The following is a 19,482-nucleotide window of genomic DNA, read 5'->3' as shown; positions in this document are numbered from 1 at the left end:
AAAAAAAAAAAAATCCCAATTCGTTTCGTTTTCTTTGATTAGTGCAGTGTTGTTTTATATACCATTAAAATTTAGAAACTTGTTTTTATTTTCTCTAGACTATTTTTCAAAGGAAAAATAACTCCCCTTCACTCTTTTCTTCCCCTACTCTCCCTTTCTTCTCTCAGATGCAACCACTTATAAAACCTTCAGATATTTTTTCTAAGGTTTATTTCCATATTTTAAAATAAGCATTTACACTGTAATTTCTTGAGTAATTATCTTCTTCTCTTGGATTTGTGTTAGCATAGATGAGGGCTTGCCATCTTTAAATTATCCCCATCATCTCAATATCATTATATCATATTTTTAGTTAAATCAGTAAACATCGTTTACATTTTGACCGTGTAGAATCTGTGCACTTCAGAACCGACCAGTATACAGTAATTTCATTTCTGTAGAGTTTTTCCTCCTGGAGTAAATGGTTGGTTTTTAAAAAATCAATTGCATAGTTTTCTATGTACATATCCTTAATTTCTTGTTAGATGTTCCATCATATTGGCCGAATGCCTATTGAACATTTTTGTTTTCCCCTTTGAGTCCTCTACACTTCTGCCCAATCTGGATTCATTCTTTACGCCTTCTGCAAGCTTAGTATTTGGGGATTTTCCCTTTGTCGTTCTCTGTTGGATTCCCTCTTTCTTGGATCCTATGCCATTTTATTCTTAGCTTCTTCATTTACTTCAGTGGAGTGCATCCTTCAGGAAACTCCTAAGAAAGAGTGTATGCTTTGTCCTTCCATGTCCCCAGTTTTTTTTACTTTTAATACTTTGGTTGGCCTATAGTCTTCTAGCTTCATGGGGTGCTATTTTAAAATCCAGTGCTTTTTTTTCTCCTAATCCTTCTAATGTGACTTGTTTTATTTTTACTTGAAGCTTTTAGGGTCTTTTTTTTATCCCTTTTGCTCTTATATTTCATGATGATGTGTCTTGATAGAGATTATTTCTCATTTATTACACTGGGTATTAGGAGGGCCCCTTCAGACTGGAGGCTTCTATCCTTAGGGGCTTTTTGAAATAGTCTTCTTTCTTTAGTAATGTTTTAAATCTCTTTTAGGAATTTTTATCGGTTGGTTATTGGACCACCCTTTATTCCTTTATCTGTGTTTTTGTCATTTCATTTTGCTTTCCTTTCCAGGAGGTCTTCTCAGTTTTATTTGAAGCCTTCTATTGATTTTTTTCTTAGCTGTCGTATTTTTTATCTCCGAGAAGTCTTCTTTGTTCTCTTCTTATTCTTTTCTCTTAGCATGCTGTTCTTTTTTGTTTCATGGACATACTTCCTTCTCTTATGTCTTCAAGTTTAGTTTTGAAGTTTTGTTATTCCCCATATTCTCTCTCTTTTCTTCAAATTGCTTATTTCTATTTGTTTTGGCTCTCCTTAATATTCATAGTTTTCTTCAAAAAGCAGGGGTATCATATTTAATAGTATATCACTAAAGAGCTGATTGGAAACTCTTTGCATGGTGGGACTTGTCTCCTGTCTTGCCCTGTGGATATGTTCCTGGCTGACTGGCATTCAAGGAATAAGGTAGAGCTGGGGGCAAGGGTCAAATTGTTCCTTTGGTAGACTTACCATTAACTCCCTGTTTTTAGCTGAAGTCCCAAACCTTACCCTCTCCCGTGACTTAAGTCTGTAATACCTGGTTAATAAACTGCTTGGTTGTTGTCTTGTTGAGAGAGAGGGACAAGGGACCATCACTCACAATACAGGCTTTCAGATAAACCTGTTTTCAGCCTTCTGCATTACTCGTCTTTCACAATTTCTGATGACTGCAAATTCTGAGCCTCTCAGGTGTTCTTCTGGGTGAAAAGCTTTCCTTCTTAGGCCTTTTTCTTCAACCATTTTAGCTTATAGCTTCCTTGTCCTCATAAGTCAGTTAGCATCCCTCCATTCCCTATCTCCCTTTATGATCTCTTTGTTTTTGAGGGTTATATTTTTTTAAAAAAATTCATCCTGTATCATTTTGGTGGGTTCTTTGAAAGAACAGAAGATAAACACATATGTTTATTTCGTATCTTTAAATGTTCTACTTCCTATTTTTACAGCCATAAAGAAGCTGGGCATTTGTGGCAATATACCCTGATTAGGTTAAATTTCCATCTAATCCTATGTAATACATTCCAATCTATTCTGGAGTACTTTTTGCTCTCAAATCATGAATATATTTAGACAGGTATGTTCAGTATGTGTTACTGGGTATGCATCTGTAGGCACATGCACATGAAGAGACCTCCACAATTAGGTATAGTTTGCTGGGGGGTTGCTGTATCATCATTTTTAAAGACCAGGTATTTTCATGGAAAAGTTAAAGAATTGTTGGAATTATTTGAGGAAACTAGCATTACCAAAACGATTTTATCATAATGAAGATCAGTTTTAGAGGCTGAGACAATTTGAATTTCAGCTGTTCATTTAGCTATTAGCTAGTTAGCTAGTTAGTTATTAGCTTTTAGCTTTAGCTTTTTAATCGCTCCAAACCTCAGAGTTCAATAAGAATGATAATTCAGGTGATGAAAATTAAATTATCAGTTAATAGCTATTAAGCACTATTGTAATGTATGGGACATAATAGGTAGGTGCATTATGATAAAATTATTGTTTTTCTTCATTCCACTTAACCTTGCTTAACCTTTTCAGTATTTTTCTCATTTTCACCTTAAATAAAACCTGTTATATATTTTTTTGGGTTCTTGATGCCATTTACAAAATAATTATCTCTATTCTATTGGAAAACTTGCTGTCTTGCTATTTGCTCTAAGTGGAATTTAATAAAGATTGAACTTAAGACCTATTCTTTGGTTGGGTAATTCAAACATTATAACAAGACATGTTTTAAGTTTTCAAAGTTAATATAAATAATTTCAGAATTATTTCATTATTAAAATATAAAATTAGGCATGTATGTTTTGATAGCATATTGCCAGGTTTGGTAAAAAAGAACTTATTTGCCATTGTGAATCTTGAATATTTTTCAGAAATAAAATGATTACTTAATCTTCACATCTGCATTAAAATCCAAAATTAAATATTTTACAAATAATAACCTTTTAACTAATAAAATGACAGTGATACCCCTTGTTGCCTTAACAATTGATTATGAGCCTCCATTTCTTATAAACCAGCCAAGTGCATTGGTGTCCTTGAAAAAAGAAATAAGTAAAAGGACGAGTAGCTAGTGTAAACATAAAACTGTGCTTTCTTTTGAAATATTTCAGATTTGTCTCTACAGACATCCTGAATTATGTTGTAGATCAGAGAGGCCTAAATACATGAAGGATGTTAAGAAATTAAAAAATAAAATGAGAATCTGTTCCGTGATTTTAAATTTTGCATTGAAAATATTTGTGTGTAGTACAAATATAGAGATATCCTTTTCTATTATAGCTTGACTATATATCTTAAAATGTGTGTTTCTTTTAGGAATCACAGTGCATTGATAACGAGTGTAGTCCCAGGGGATTATGATGGAGATTCACAAATGGATGTCCTTCTGACATATCTTCCCAAAAATCATGCCAGCAGTGAATTGGGAGCTGTTATCTTCTGGGGACAAAATCAAACATTAGGTGAATTTGTTTTTTAAGAGTTTTTAATATTTGTCATTGGATATTAAAGGAAGAATATGCCTGTTATTCCTAGGTAAACATAACAAAAATATTGTTCTATAATCAGTTCAGTAATGAATTTCTTAAAAGTCAATAATTGCCTGTAAAAACATTTTTAAAAGTCAGATTTCTGATTTTTCTTTTTCAACCCAGGCCTAGTCTGAGGTCAGTTCCAGAGAACAGATTCCACTCCTGCTAGCTTAAGGAAGAGAGAGATTTATTAAAGGGTTTTATGGCCTATAGAATTACTGGGATAGCTAAAGAACAGACTCTAGGTTGACCTTTCAAGAACAGTCCCCAAAGCCATCAAGGAAGGCTTTTTGCTATCAGAACACTGCCAATTGCATGACAACTGCTAGAAAGACACCGTCTGCTGTGACCCTCACCAGCCAGATGGATGCCCTGCACCCTGCCTCTTGATACTCACAAATTCAGTGATCAGACACTGAAGTGGAACTCCCGCCTTCCAAAACTCAAGCGTATCTGATTGGCAAGGCTTACATTTTGTTCAGAATCTCAGATGCAGGGATATGTGAGAAATGTTGTTTTGGGTTTGTAGTCTCCCCATTACAGGAAAACACAAAAGGTTGGAGTGAAGGTTGAGAGTCAGTCTACCATATCCACCCCAAAACCTTCAAAATTTACCTGAAAGCCAATTAATTATACCTAAGTAGATAGCTTTGTTCATGGAGCCAGATTTCAAGAGAGAGTGGAAGGATGGGGGCGCCTGGGTGGCACAGCGGTTAAGCGTCTGCCTTCGGCTCAGGGCGTGATCCCAGCGTTACGGGATCGGGCCCCACATGGCTCCTCCACTATGAGCCTGCTTCTTCCTCTCCCACTCCCCCTTGCTTGTGTTCCCTCTCTCGCTGGCTGTCTCTGTCTCTGTCAAATAAATAAATAAAATCTTAAAAAAAAAAAAAGAGAGAGTGGAAGGGATGCAGTTCTGTTTTCTGTAACATTTGAGAGCAGAAGCAGTAGTTTCAATACTTCAAATTCATTTGGTTGGTAAATATCTAAAGAAATAGTGCCATGTGAAAAGCATTTCATGTATGTAAGCATGGACATTTAGAGTCAAGTAGTTCTATGCATATCGTCAGCTGCTCTAGTGCTAGATTGTATTTAAAGAAGACTCACGTAAGATTTTTAGATTGAAACCTCTAAAGAAAGTTATTGTAGGTGTGGTCTTGACTACAGAATGAACCCCAGTATTTTGTCTTTACAAACTTGATGTCTGTTTAAGTTAGATTTATAGTATCTTGTTAATAGTAGTAGTTGGAATTAATTATAAATGAATCTTGAAAAAAATAAAGATATTTTACCCCAAGTGTGGATATCAAAAATATACAAAGTACCTGCTGATTTATATATTTTCTTTCTATACAGATCCTAACAATATGACTGTACTCAATAGGACTTTTCAAGATGAACCACTAATTATGGAGTAAGTATGTGCTTGCTTCCCTTTGAATGATTTTAAACTTACAAACATAAAATTTCTCACATAAGAGACTACTTTGCAAAGTAGCATTGACAGTAAGTTCTTTCTCCTTTTGAAACTGATAGAGGCTTATACTCTTGACTATGTGATATTTACTTGCCATGATGGATAAAAGAAAAAAATGAAATTCAATATTTTGGAAAGGGAAAGAAATTTGTGTTTTTGTTTAGCTAGCTTTCAATGTGTCCATTATGGATCTGTGTTGATTGTAGCCATGTCATTACTCAAAGAATTAAGGTAACTATTTCAGGGTAAAACTGTTAGTGCTTGATTGACAAATATGAATGGTGTGGGCTTTCCTCCAGAGATTTAGAAAAATGTCTATATTAAGGAGAAACTTACCTTTTTTTAAACCTCTTCTTTAGTGTTATCTTTTATTTCTCAAAATAACTCATGTCCTAGGATAAGTATAATCCAAATTCCTGTCAGGACTTCTGGTAATGATACAGAGATCATTTGGGGGAGCTAAAGCAATGTACAGCCACTTTTCTTGTTTCCTTTGCTGCCTTTCATACAGTTATTAAAATAATAGTCATATGTCAATAGGTCAGTGGCCATTAGAAGTCTGAACTATAATTCCATGGATTAATCATCTTAAAGGCCCTCAGCTTGATTGCTTTCATAGTTGTGTATTTTTTCCACTGTTGTTGCAATATTTAATGGCCAGTATGAATTTTTACACCAGCTGGGGATTACTTTTGTGGGTTATTTCTCCTAAGCCCATCTCACTACATAGGTTGGGTCTGAAATAAGTGATTTCTTCTTACCACTCAGAGATAGGTGAGGTTATGCAGAAACTATAGACAACCCTAAAATTTCACAACAGAAGTTCATTTCTTGCTTACACTGCCTGTCCGGTGTGGGTCAGTGGTAGGCTTAGCTCTGTGCCACCACTCAGTCGGGTGTCAGAGGCCCCATCATCTGTGGAGCTGGACCACCTGAAACACATGGTCTTCACATTGCCACTGCAAGCTTAAAGCACGCTGGAGGATCCAGTAATAAAAATAAACCCTTTTGCCTGAAAGTAACAAATGTCTAACACTTCCACTAACATTTTATTGACTACAGCAGAAACTCGTGAGCATTGTGATGTCGACCACACCTCCCAAAGGTTATTTTCCTTTTAAAGCTAGAACATGAGAATTTTACAAAATAGCTGCTTAATGTTTTTAATGTTTTCTTTTCAGCTTCAATGGTGATTTAATTCCTGATGTATTTGGTATTACAAATGAATCCAGCCAGCCACAGATACTATTGGGAGGGTGAGTCAATATGATTATAACCATGTCATTAATTGTACTTATTGCTGCTACAGGATCTGTGTGTCTTTGTGAACTGATTGCTTTAACCATTAGGAGAAAACTCAGCTCATTGGAAATCCTTGCTCTTAAAGATTTTTAAAAGGACATTTGGTCGACATATAAGCTTTCTCAAACATTTTGGGATTTGATCTGCAACTGCTCTCTAGATAGAGCCAGCTTAGTCCATTTATCCCTTTGGAAATTAGAGATATAAACTTTATAGGTCCCCATTTGGATATTGGTCCATTAGATGCTTTTTAGGAAAATTTTAATTTAAATAGGATAGCTGCAGTCTTGAATGAATTCTCTACCTTAGTCATGTTAGCTCCGAGACTTTTCCTGATAAGCCTGTTCCTTCTCCCTTTTATTTGTTCAATGAGCAATCAATAATTGCCTGAGAATGTAAACACTCCTTCTCTGGGCTCTGGAAATTTTTCTGTGTGTACTTTATCCTTGACCAATATGTGTGCTAGGTTTCTCTTACTACCTGTGCATGCCACTCTTTCAAAAAACTATTTGGAACCTTGCAATTCAAAGCTATAATTCCTCTAAACATAAATAGAACTGGCCTCTTAACATTTATAGCAAGATCCTTTTCATGAGATGCCTTTAGCTTCTTTAATTTTTTCTTTGTCTGGTAAGGCAGAAACTTAGTTCAGGAGCACAAAACGTGGGGCACCGGAGTGGCTCAGTCGGTTAAGTATCCAACTCCTGATTTCAGCTCAGGTCGTGATCTCATGAGTAGTGGGATGGAGACCCACATCAGGGTCCACCATCAGCGGTGAGTCCGCTGGAGATTCTCCCTCTGCCCCTCCCCCAACTTGCACACGCGTGTGTGTATGTGCACACACACATGCACGCTCTCTCTTGCTCTCAAATAAATAATAAATCTTTGGACAAAAAAGAGTACAGAACACATTTACTTGTTTGACTTTCCACCAAGTACGGAGAACTACCTTTATTAATCTGTCTGTCCCACTTGTTGGGGAATCTAATAAATTTCCTTTCTGTGCTTTGGAAAAGTCGTATATTTTTATATTTACCTTTTGAAATGTGATTCACAGCCCATAGATGAGTAAATGGTCAAAATTTAACATATTATGAGAAGAAACTGTCACATTTCCCATCACTTTTTCTGTAGGTTTTCAATAAAGAATATGGGTGTTTTGACGCTAGTGATAGTGATCTTTGAGGGACTTACCACGAATCTTGAATGAGAAACCTGTTTTTTCTCCCCAGTATTTGAAAAAATATCTGAAAGAAAGCCCTGCACTAGAGACCAATTAGATAGAGATCTTGCTTTGCCTTTGTGGCCCTGTCTAGGGGTAACTGAGTATGGGTGGGGTTGGAGGAAGACACAGGTCACTCCTGCCACTGCAAGTCCTGCTTGTTTGCCTTGGGCTGGGACTATTCAAGAAACTGTCTTTTTGTTTCCTCTCTTTAATGGCATACATGTAGGGGGAGCCTGGCTGACTCATTTGGAAGAGTGTGCAACTCTTGATCTTGGGGTCATGAGTTCAAGCCCCCAGGTTAGGTGTAGAGATTACTTTAAAAAAAAAACTTGAGGTGCCTGGTGGCTCAGTCAGTTGAGCATCTGACTCTGGGTTTTGGCTCAGGTCGTGATCTCAGGGTCATGCTCAGCCGGGAGTCTGCTTGAGATTCTCTCTCTGCCTCTCCTTCTGCCCTTCCCCCCACCATGCTCATCTGTATGGGCTCTCTCTCTCAAATAAATATATAAATCTTTAAAAAAAATGAAAACTTAAAAATAAATAAATAGATAAATAAAGGCATACATGTGATTGAGAACGTGATGGTGACTTCTGGCGTGCTTAATTTCACAGTAACCTCCATTTTAGTCAAAGAAATACTTGAAATACGTTTAATGTGTAATTCGACCTTTAGAAATTAAAACTTTTGAAACAGCTATTGTTAATTCAGAAGGTAAAATTTCTAATATCTTTATGTGTTTCCTACTTAATCTATAAGAAAACTAGAGTATCATGTGATAGTGTCATAGCTTATTTACTTGTTCTGAATTCTCCATTAGATTTTTTGCTCTGACGCTTACTGAAAAACGATAGCTTTAAAAACTTACGCCTAGAGACATTCACTTTTAGTTTTTAGACATTATACTCTGATGTATTTCAGTATACTAGAGTAATATTCTGGTATTTTATTATTCTCATTTAAACTTCCATTTACAGATTAAACAATAATAGCTAACTGTAATAAGCTTGTATACAAGATTTATTCTGATGCCAGTTTGAAGAATGAAGAAAAGAATTCCTATCAATAGCATTGTTGGGATAACTATAGCCTAGCGATATCATGATTCCAGACAACAGAAAGCTGAATATGTCCCTATGGGAGCAAGCATTAATGTGTCGCTAAAATAAGAAAAATGTATTTAGGCCATAACACTTTTACAAGTTACAAACATATGTACTGGTACATAAGTAAAAAAGCCATATCAGCATTGACATTTTGGACTATTCATTTGACCTTGACTGACAGCTTATTCTTATTTCTCAAGAAACCTAACCTGGCTTTTGCAACTTAAATGTTGTGCTTTATGGGCATGGCAGACCCAAGATTATGTTAAATTTAATTAAATTTTACCAGAACCTTAGTTTTACGGGAAATTTTCAGTGATCTTTAAATAGAGTACTAAATGCTCCCATAGGACTGTGCTGCAAAGCCCACAGCTGTAATTTGGTCCAGCGCAGGCATGGAAATAGGAGTTTGCGCACAAGTGAAACTAGCACGACTGATTTGGCTGGAGTAAATGTACACATGGTCAATCTAAGCAGGCAATGGTAATAGAGGGATCCTTTTTAATTGGTACAGTGGGGGCTATCTAACAGGGACAGGAAGGGTACTAAATCTACTTAGGTGCCAGAGATAATTGAACTACATTAAATGGTCAAAGGTGAGGCTTCACTTTGTGTCTCAACCTCACTTTATAATGACTTGGAATAATGTATAATGACTTGGAATAATGTAATCGTGTGCCACATTACTTAGGAACAAAACCTAGTGATTCAGTGTTAGAGCAGCTTTTGCAGTGATGTGAGATTATCATTAATGAGCATTTTCAGTAAAAGGGAATTTGAAACTGATGTTGCATAAGCATTCAGAATATTTAGTATTGAAGTGAAAACATTTGTACCTGTAATTTTAATCAAAGCCAAATAAAATATTGGTCTGTTCAAATTTCTGTGACTCATATACTGAGTTCAAACATATTTCTGGTTCAGGCCCAAGTTGCATACTTGGGAATATTAATGTAGGTATGTGATAACTACTTTGACATAAACTCCGTTTACTTCACAAGTGATTGCATAAAAATTTTGAAAGAATATTAATGGCGCTGAAAGCAGCCATTTTTAACTGTTAGTTATATGGATGGGTATTTTTCTTCACTGCCAGAAAAAAGCTGTATCTCTATTTACATATAGTTAGCCACTCTCAATCCAAGAGGCATAAATCCCTATTTTTCCATGTAATCTTCTCTTTTCTCACTTTATACCAATTACTGATTTTTTTAATCACCCTTCATTTTTACTGCTGATTTTGTTGGTTTGCTGTTGCATTACAGAAAATATTGCAAATATTTGTCTTAATGAAATGATGAAACAGTATTGTGTCACTTAAATCTATTGTTTAGAAAAAATATGAAAACTATAGATTTATAACACAAAAGGAACCAAATAATCATCAAGGCAGCTTTTAACTTTGTAATCAGCAGTAGTATTCATAATCTTAATAAAAAAGGTAGCTTGAGATGATTCATATTTTCTGATATGAAAATACTAGAATCACCCTAGTAGCCTTCTCCCCTCTCACCGTATACACCATTTACATTTGGAACAGTGTTGTTTAAAGGAATCTATTAGGATTTGAGACATTAGCTTTTTTTTAGTATTTCCATAGAAACAATACAATAGTTCTAACTTTTCTATATTTCTGAAGAAATTTTCCTGTTGGAGATAAATTATTTTATTTTCCCATTGTTTCTCATCTAAACCTTTTTCTTTTCAAAATTAAGCCACAGAAATAGTGAAAAGCTTTAGCAGTTGACTGAATTGAATATGATGTAATTATTTCAAATGGCATGTCACTTAAGGATCTCTAATTTTATTTCCTGGAGTCCCACCGGGAACTTTTGAGGGGTCAGATGACCCACAACTCCCTGGTGATTGATTATACTGCTTTGTGTAAATGTTGGTTGGCAGTATTGTATGTAAGTGAATTTTTGTTTGTTTATAAGTGAATGATTTAAGATGTTATTCTTAAAATGTAGTCACTTTGCCTTTAGTTAAATCTTATAATTTTTAGCTATGTATTCTTTGTAGTAATCATTTGGAAAGATATCAGCTTTGTTGAGAAACGCATAGTTTTATAGTTCCTATGCAAAGAAATTTGATAGTAACATTTCATCATGAATATTGATGATATTTTAAAATGTCTGGGATTCAGCCTGTTTTTATTAGCATATGTCAAGTTTTTGTTTCCTTCTTTGAGGGCAAACAATTTTTTTTATTTCATTGCTACACGCATATATATTGAAAAAAGTCCATTTTAAAAGAAGCACAGAATACACTGAACTGTACACTTAAAAATGATGGAGATGGGAGTGCCTGGGTGGCTCAGTAGGTTAAACATCTATCTTCGGCTCAGGTCATGATCCCACGGTCCTAGGATCAGGTCCTGCATCTGGCTCCCTGCTCAGTGAGGATTCTGCTTCTCCCTCTGCCCCCACCACCCCGCACCCCGGCTCGTGCAAGCTCTCTCTCTGTCTCTCGCAAAAATAAATAAAATCTTTAAAAAAAAAAAAAAAAGATGGAGATGGTAAATTTGATGTTATCTGTATTTTACTACAGTAAAAAAAAAAAACTGGAAAAAGGAAAGTATAGAGAAGCTGTATATACAGCAGACTTTGAACAAGATTAGTATATATTATTTCAATTTAAGGTAAAATAATTCAAAATAGTTTATAATTTATAATTTCTGAAAATACAGTTTAAGTCTCCTTCAGTAGATTTCTGTTCCTTTTTTTTTTTTTTAAATGTATTTGCTATTGAAAATGCCCATAAGTACTTGATATTTACCAGTCTGGAGGCCTGTGCTCTAAGCTGCAGTTCCTGAGTTCCACAGTGGTCCTGAGACAGTTGAGCTGTGAGGGCCTTTACTTCTCCTCAGACTGCCTACCCTTCTGTTGTACCTGCCTGCTCTAGGAACTAGAGCACGTCTCCTAAGTGTAATGTTACGATAAACACCCAACGGAGGTAGGAATACTGGGACAAAGTAAAGATATGGCTGAAAGAAATCCCCACATTTTCTCCTAAGAACGTAAAGTGTTTTTTCTATGAGGTCCTTAAGATTTATCTGGTCCATCCTGCACGTTTGAGTTCTCATAGAGGCCCAGAGTGAATGACCCATCAAGTATCACCAGGGTAACTTTGTTCTCCAATGATGCTTTTTTAATTCTCCCCTGGATCCTGCTCCTCAGTGTGTGCCTCCAGAAGAGGCATACCTGGGGTTGCACAGCTGATCTGTCTCCTGTGAGGCTTGGGATTGGATGGGGAGGGCAGAGAAGAAAGAAAACCTTAAACAAGACCATTTGGTTTTTTAAATCTCTACTGAGTAGCTCTGGGCTTGGCACGTTACATCACTTGTCTCATATTTTTTCTCACAGCAGATAGCTTATGTGGCTAAAGAGCCTCTCTGAGCAGGTTGCTTAGAAAGGCTAATTGAAAGGTGAAGGGACCACCACTAGCTCAGAATTTATAAATAAATGGTAAATCTGGGATTTGAATCCTGGTCTTCCCAATTCTAAAGCCTGTAGTCTATTTTTTTTTTTTTTAAGATTTTAATTATCTGTCAGAGCACAAGGAGGGGGAGCAGCAGACAGCAGAAGCAGCAGAAGCAGGCTTCCCCTTGAGCAAGGAGCCCGATGAAGGACTGGATCCCAGGACATTGGGATCATGACCTGAGCTGAAGGCAGACTCTTAACCAACTGAGCCACCCAGGGGTCCCTAAAACCTGTACTCTTGCCTTCATTTCTGTATAGCTATTACCATTGCTGTAGTCAGGGAGGGCTTTTGCTGGTGCTGCTAACGTGGCTAGCTTGGACATCCTCATAGCATTGTGGCTGTTTTCCAAGAAGGAGCTTTCTAAGAGATGTAGGCAGAAGCTGTAGATCTCTTCCAGGCCCAATCCTGAAAGTTATACAGCATCACTTCTGCTGCATTCTGTTGGTCAAAACAGATCAAAGAACTAGCTAAGGTTCAAAGGAATTGGAGATTGTAGACTCTCCCTATGGATGTGGGCATGGCAGAATTGAAATGCAAAAGAGCATGTGGGATGGGAAATAATGTGGCCTTCTTTGGAAACACAACACAGTAGTCTGTGATTTTATGTACTTCACCAAGATTGAAGACCCATCAAGGAATATGCAAACAGATCATTTAGGTAAATCACGTTCTAGATCCTCAGGTTTCATAGTACTCCTACCTAAGATTGATGTGCCTGAGAATGTGCCAGTTTTCACTATAACTTTCTCCTCCTTCATATGAAAATGACATATTCCTTACTCTTCCTAAATTTTACTGATGCATTTCCTGGAAAGTAAAAGCCACACAGCACCAAACACAGATATACCATTTGCAGTATTTCTGTTTCTTAATACCTATGTCTCTTAAGATGAAGGTTGGCTGCAAAAGGGAACATTTTGATCCATAGTGAGATATTTTGAATTCAGATGTGGTAGAGTAGGGTTGTGGGAGTAATGACAGTTTTTGTTTTAATGCCTTTGCCTCTTCCATTCCCTGACTGTTGTCAAAAATCTGTTACTGTTGAGAGAGAGCCCTGTAAGAGCAAAGAAAAGACATCCATAATAAACACCAAATTCCTATAAGCAGACCTTTCAGCTTTTCTTAGTACTCTATTCCTAGGACACAACATTAACTGGAAAGAAGGTACCTTTCATCCCAATGTAGTTTTGGATGATGACAGTGATTGTTACATATGTGACTAGAATGTTCACCAGTACTACCAATCCTATAAATAAAAATAAATAAAAATTTTACATAATTTCCTTCATATTTGATATGCATTTTTCTATCATACAGCTGAAAACTATTTTATCAAATCATACTGGGAAAATTCCATTTAAAGTCAAGGATCTTATTATGTCTTATGGAATGTTTATTTTCTCTTATTAATAAAACATAAATTTACCTGCTGGCTCTTGAGCCAGATAATTTTTTACAGTATATACCTTTGTCATTTATTTATAGTCATAGGAAAATTTCTTCTGTGTAAAGAAATGAAAAAGAAACAGTATTCTCATTTTTATACCCTTTTAAAAAAAATTTTTATACTCTTTTTATTGAATTACTCCAAAAGGTCAATATTCATTCACATTTAATGAGGAACTGTTGTACTTTATCATACTTCTTGTATTATAAATTATTTTACCTGTATGGCATTGCTATAAGTTAACTGATAAACAGCATGTTGCTTTACTATCTTTTTATAACCTATTTTATAAAAATAGATAAATCAATTTTATAAGAACTATATTATTTTAATCTTGACGGCTTTTAATAATCTGCCCCACAATACATATTCTGTACTTTTCTCAAGTTTTTATAATATTCCTTGAAAGATACATATTTGAATTAAGAAACTGAAGTCAAATTCTGACAGAAAATGACATGCATTTGGAGATTGGTTTGACAAAACTGACTTTTCTAATTGGATTATGTGGCAGACATTTTTCATACATAGAATGAGTTAAATCAGCAGCTCTAATATTTTTTTAATTTTATTATGAAAAATTTTGAAGGTATGCAAAGATATAGAGAAGGGACAATTAATTTGCATATAATGTACCTGTCAGCCAGCTATATTTAATTTACCAACTTTTACCAGTCTTATTTCTTTCACATCCTTCTCCTCATTTTTCTTTTCTGGCCTACACCCAATATATATTTAATCTATGAATATTGCAATATGTATTTCTAAAATATCCCAAATAAAGATTTTAAAAATACATAATTACAATATATTTATCATACCTAAATATCTAAGAATCATTTCCAGGGAGATTTTAATTTAAATATATGAACAAGATTTCTTAGCATTTATATCTATAAAGATGAAGGCTACAAATAGACTTTATGCTGAATCCTGTCTCATTCTGGCAATGTCATGTTAAAAGATTTTATTTATTTGAGAGAGGGAGAGAGCTTGGAAGGGAGAGCACAGAGGGAGAAGCATACTCCCCACTGAGCAGAGAACCCAATACAGGGCTCAATCCTAGGACCCTGAGATCGTGACCTGACCCAAAGGCAGATGCTCAACCAATTGAGCATATATAGGGGTATCTGGGTGGTTCAGTCAGTTAAGCGTCTGCCTTCAGCTCGGGTCACGATCCCAGGGTCCTGGGATCAAGCCCCGTGTTGGGCTCCCTGCTCAGCGGGGAGCCTGCTTCTCCCTGTCCTCCCTGCTTGTGCTCTCTCTCTCATTATCTCTGTCGCTATCTCTGTCTCTCCCTTTCTCTCAAATAAATAAATAAGTAAATACTTGAATGTATAAACAAAACCAACTTAAATACCAATTTTAATTTATGTATCAATTTGTAGACAAGCATTTCTTTGGAGGCATGTGATAGAGTGACCACTACAACCAGTAAACAAATTTCAGATATAAAAACATTGTATATCATGATAAAGTTCTGTAAGAGAAATGGAATATAAGTACAGGGTCGGTGAAAAAGGGAAAGAGGTATAATTAAAGAAGACTTTGTTCATGCATATCTTTCTTTAAGTATACCATAGTTAACATACAGTTTTTATTAGTGTCAGGTATACATAAGTGTAATCCCCTTCACCTATTCCCCATTCCACCAACCCACCTCCCCTCTGGTAACCATCGGTCTCTGTACTTAAGGGTCTGGTTTTTTGGTTTATCCCTCTTTCTTTCCCTTATTCCTTGATTTCTTTCTTAAATTCCGCATATGAATAAAACCATGGTATTTGTCTTTCTCTAATTGACTTATTTTGCTTAACATTATACTCCTTGGATTCATCCATGTTGATGCAATAGACAAGATTTCATTCTTTTCTAAGGCTGAATAATATTCCAGTGTGTGTATGTGTGTGTGTGTGTCTGTGTATATATATATGCACACATGTGCATGTATGTAGATATTCACCATAGCTTCTTTATCCATTCATTTATCAATGGACACCTGGGCTGCTTCCATAATTTGGTTATTATAAATAATTCTGCAATAAATATGGGTTTCTGTATCTTTTCAAATTAGTGTTTTCATATTCTTTGGGTAAATACCCACTAATGCAATTATGGGTAGTTCTAATTTAATTTTTGAGGAACCTCCATACTGTTTTCCACAGTGGCTACATCTGTTGCATTCCCACCAAGAGTACACATTCTCACCAACACTTGTTTCTTGTGTTGTTTTTGCCATTTTTACAGGTGTGAACTAATAGCTCATTGTAGTTTTCATTTGCATTTCCCTGATCATGAATGATGTTGAGCATCTTTTCATGTGTCTGTTGACTATCTGGATGTCACATATTCCTTATCCATTAATCAGTCAAGAGACATTTGGGCTGTTTCCATAATTTGCTATTATAGATAATGCTGCCGTAAACATTGGGGTGCATGCATCCCTTTGAATTAATATTTTTGTGTACTTTGGGTAAATACTTAGTAGTGCAATTGCTGGATCATAGAGTACTTCTGTTTTTAAATTATTGAGGAACTTCCATAGTGTTTTCCACAATGCTTACACCAGTTTGCACTACCACCAGCAGTGCAAGAGTGTTCCTCTTTCCTCACATCCTCACCAACACCTTTTGTGTTGTCTTTTGTGGTATTGATTTTCACCATTCTGACAGTGTGAGGTGATATCTAATTGTAGCTTTGATTTGTATTTCCTGGATGATCACTGATGTGGAGCATATTTTCATGTGTCTGTTGGTCATCTGTATGTCTTTCAAAATATGTGTATTCCCGGGGCGCGTGGGTGGCTCAGTCATTAAGCGTCTGCCTTGGGCTCAGGGTGTGATCCCAGGGTCTGGGATCGAGCCCCACATCAGGCTCCTCCACTGGGAGCCTGCTTCTTCCTCTCCCACTCCCCCTGCCTGTGTTCCCTCTCTTGCTGGCTGTCTCTCTCTATGTCAAATAAATAAATAAATAAAATCTTTTAAAAAAATAAATAAAATTAAATTAAAAAAAAAGTTTGAAAATATGTGTATTCTTGTCTTCTGCCCATTTTTAATTGGGTTATTAATTTTTGGAGTGAAATAAAATCTTTTAAAAAAATAAATAAAATTAAATTAAAAAAAAAGTTTGAAAATATGTGTATTCTTGTCTTCTGCCCATTTTTAATTGGGTTATTAATTTTTGGAGTGTTGAGTTGTATAAGTTCTTTATATATCTTGGATACTAACGCTTTATCAGAATTGTCATTTGCAAATATCTTCTCCCATTCAGTAGGTTGTCTTTCAGTTTTGTTGATTGTTTCCTTTGCTGTGCATAAGCTTTTTATTTTGATATAGTCCCAATAATTTATTTTTGCTTTTGTTTCCCTTGCCTCAAGAGACATCTCAAGAAAAATGCTGCTACAGCCAATGTTAGAGAAATTACTTCCTGTGCTTCCTTCTAGGATTTTTATGGTTTCAGGTCTCCTATTTAGGTCCTTAATCCAGTTTGAGTTTATCTTTGTGTATGGTGTAAGAAAGTAGTCCAGTTTCATTCTTTTGCATGTTGTTGTCTAGTTTTCTTAACATCATTTTTTGAGACTGTCTTTTCCCCATTGTATGTTGTTTCCCGTTTTGTCAAAACGACCATACAGTTGTGCATTCATTTCTGTGTTTTCTATCATTCTGTTGATCTGTGTGTCTGTTTTTGTGCCACTACCATACTGTTCTGATTACTATAACTTTGTAATATNGTCAAAACGACCATACAGTTGTGCATTCATTTCTGTGTTTTCTGTCATTCTGTTGATCTGTGTGTCTGTTTTTGTGCCACTACCATACTGTTCTGATTACTATAACTTTGTAATATAACTTGAAGTCTGGAATTGTTTTGCCTCCAGCTTTGCTTTTCTTTTTCAAGGTTGCTCTGACTACTTCATGGTCTTTTGTGGTTCCATACAAATTTTAGGAATGTTTGTTCTAGCTCCATGAAAAATGTTATTGGCATTTTGATAGAGATTGCATTAAATTTGCAGATTGCTTTGGGTAGTGTAGACATTTTAACAGTATTTGTGTTTCTTTTTTTTTTTTTTAAGATTTTATTTATTTATTTGACAGAGATAGAGACAGCCAGCGAGAAAGGGAACACAAGCAGGGGGAGTGGGAGAGGAAGAACCAGGCTCATAGCAGAGGAGCCTGATGTGGGGCTCGATCCCATAACGCCGGGATCACGCCCTGAGCCGAAGGCAGACGCTTAACCGCTGTGCCACCCAGGCGCCCCAACAGTATTTGTGTTTCTGATTCATGAGCATAGAATGTCTTTCCATTTCCTTGTGTTACCTTCAATTTCTTTCATGAGTGTTTTATAGTTTTCAGAGTACAGGTCTTTCACCTCCTTGGTACATTAATTTTGTATCCTGGAACTTTACTGAGTTCGTTTATCAGTTCTAGCCGTTTTTCAGGTTTTATGTACTTATATGGTATCATGTCATCCGCAAGTAGTGAAAGTTGTACTTCTTCCTTGCTGATTTGGATGCCTGTTTTTTTGTTTGTTTGTTTGTTTGATTGCTGTGGCTAGGATTTCCAGTACTATGTTGAATAAAAGTAGTGAGAGTGGACATCCCTGTCTTTTTCCTGACTGGAGGAAAAGCTCTCAGTTTTCCCCTAAGATGATATTAGCTGTGGTTTTTTTATATATAGCCTTTATTATGTTGAGGTATGTTCCCTCTAAATCTACCTTGTCCAGAATTGTTATCTCGAATGGATGTTGTACTTTGTCAAATGCTTTTTCTACCTCTGTTGAAATGATCATATGATTCTTATCTTTTCTTTTGTTAATGTAATGTGTCACATTGATTGATTTGTGGATGTTGAACCACACTTGCAACCCAGGAATAAATCCCACTTGATCATGGTGAGTGATTTTTTTAAAATGTATTGTTGGACTCAATTTGCTTATATTTTATTGAGAATTTTGGCATATGCGTTCATCAAGAATATTGGCCTATAGTTACCTTTATTAGTGGTATCGTTATGGGGTTTTGGTATCAGGGTAATGCTGGTCTCATAGAATGAATTTTGAAGTTTTCCTTCCTATTTATTTTTTAAATAGTTTGAGAAGAATAGGTATTACCTCTTCTTTAAGAGTTTGGTAGACTTCATCTGTGAAGCCACCTGGTCCTAGACTTTTGTTTGTTGGAGTTTTTTGAGTACTGATTTATTTTCATTGCTTCTAATTTGTCTGTTCAAATTTTCCATTTCTTCCTTATTCAGTTTTAGGAGGTTGTATGTTTCTAGAGATGTGTCATTTGTTCTAGAATATTCAATTTGTTGATATATAATTATTTATAATATTCTCTTACAGTCAGTTGTATATCTTTGGTGTCACTTTTTATTTCTCCTCTTATTTCTGATTTTGTTTGAGTCTTCTCTCTTCCCCTTCCCTCTCTCCCCGTTTCTCTCTCTTTTTTCCTGATGAGTCTGGCTAAAGGTTTGTCAATTTTGTTGATCTTTAGAAAGAACCAGCTCCTGGTTTCACTGATATGTTCTCTTGGCTTTTTAGTTTCTATTTTGTTTATTTCTGATCTAATCTATATTATGTTCTTTCTTCTACTGGTTTGAAGTTTTGTTTATTCTTTTTCTAGCTCCTTTAGGTGTAAGATTAGGTTGTATATTTGAGATTTTTCTTGCTCTTGATGTAGGGCCATATTGCTATAAACTTTACTCTTAGAAAATCTTTGCTGTATCCTGAAGATTTTGAAGCATTGTGTTTTCATTTTCATTTGTCTCCATGTATTTTTCTT

General features: G+C 35.7%; 1 protein-coding gene across 1 annotated transcript in view; it reads left to right on the top strand.

The window, feature by feature from the left end:
• Window positions 1-19,482, top strand: part of ITFG1 (integrin alpha FG-GAP repeat containing 1) — a 306,253-nt gene that overhangs the window by 3,769 nt on the left and 283,002 nt on the right. Inside the window, exons 3-5 of the mRNA XM_034638036.1 lie at window positions 3,460-3,605; window positions 5,028-5,085; window positions 6,330-6,404. Coding sequence (XP_034493927.1) covers window positions 3,460-3,605; window positions 5,028-5,085; window positions 6,330-6,404 — 279 coding nt within the window. The remainder of the gene's footprint in view (window positions 1-3,459; window positions 3,606-5,027; window positions 5,086-6,329; window positions 6,405-19,482) is intronic.

This window comes from Ailuropoda melanoleuca, chromosome 12, assembly GCF_002007445.2.
Source record: "Ailuropoda melanoleuca isolate Jingjing chromosome 12, ASM200744v2, whole genome shotgun sequence".
NCBI lineage: Eukaryota > Metazoa > Chordata > Mammalia > Carnivora > Ursidae > Ailuropoda > Ailuropoda melanoleuca.
This window is presented reverse-complemented; position numbering and strand designations above follow the sequence as displayed.